The sequence below is a fragment of the Penaeus monodon genome, chromosome 32 (genome assembly GCF_015228065.2).
Source record: "Penaeus monodon isolate SGIC_2016 chromosome 32, NSTDA_Pmon_1, whole genome shotgun sequence".
In the NCBI taxonomy this organism is placed as follows: Eukaryota; Metazoa; Arthropoda; class Malacostraca; order Decapoda; family Penaeidae; genus Penaeus; species Penaeus monodon.
Window position 1 is genome coordinate 20707551 of NC_051417.1, and position 826 is coordinate 20708376.

General features: G+C 37.4%; 1 protein-coding gene across 1 annotated transcript in view; it reads right to left on the reverse strand.

Annotated features, from left to right (window-relative positions):
- LOC119593593 (adhesive plaque matrix protein-like) overlaps positions 1-826 on the reverse strand; it is a gene marked incomplete at its 3' end in the record, with an annotated part of 20602 nt that overhangs the window by 17435 nt on the left and 2341 nt on the right. Inside the window, 1 exon segment of the mRNA XM_037942547.1 lies at positions 222-336. Coding sequence (XP_037798475.1) covers positions 222-336 — 115 coding nt within the window.

Genomic DNA, 826 nt, shown 5'->3' on the forward strand with positions numbered 1-826 from the left:
GAGTTGAGATTTTCCTTTTTTTCTCTCTCTCTTCTGCTTTCTTTCATTCTTTCTTCTTCTTCCTCTTTTTTATTCTTCTTTCTTTGGATAGGATCTGTCTCTCCTTTTTTTCATTCTCTCTTGTTCTTCTTCCTCTTTTTTCTTCTTCTCTTTTTGGGTAGGGAGATCTGTAGGGATGCTGGGAAGTGAGATTTATAGGGATGCTAGGAGAGGATATTTACAGGACGCAGGAGATGAAATTCGGAGGATGCTTAGGGATGCTGTCAAGGGAAAGTTTGGTAGGAAGCTGAGAGAAGAAAACTGAAGGATGAGATTCCATGGATGCTGAGAGACGCTCTAAAATGAAATGAAAATATAAATGGTCTGTGGAAGTATTTGGGGGAAGTTTAGCGAACTAAGAATTATGAAATAAGAAGCTGCAGAAGTGGCTTAAAAAAACTGTCAAAAATATAGAAAAATATTATAGACATGAACAACCTAATACACATCAATAATGATATCATTAATTAAAATATTATGGCTTGGAAAAAAAAGGTAAAGCATAAGTAGCATTATAAAGACGTAGAGAGTAACGTTTACTAATGAACCAACAGAACTTTCATAAAAAAAAAAAAACACGCGCACAATGCTGGCACGTCTCATTAATCAAATCCACACCAATCAAAGATGAACTCTCTGGACTAGCAATCTACTAACCAAAATGTTTGTCGACCAAGCCATTGCCAGTCAATTCGAGCCAACCACGTCCAGCAAAGTCAACCAAGGAAAATACCGTCTCCAGATCTGCCCTTTAGCTGTGACCTTATTCTGGGAAGTGAAGAGAAGC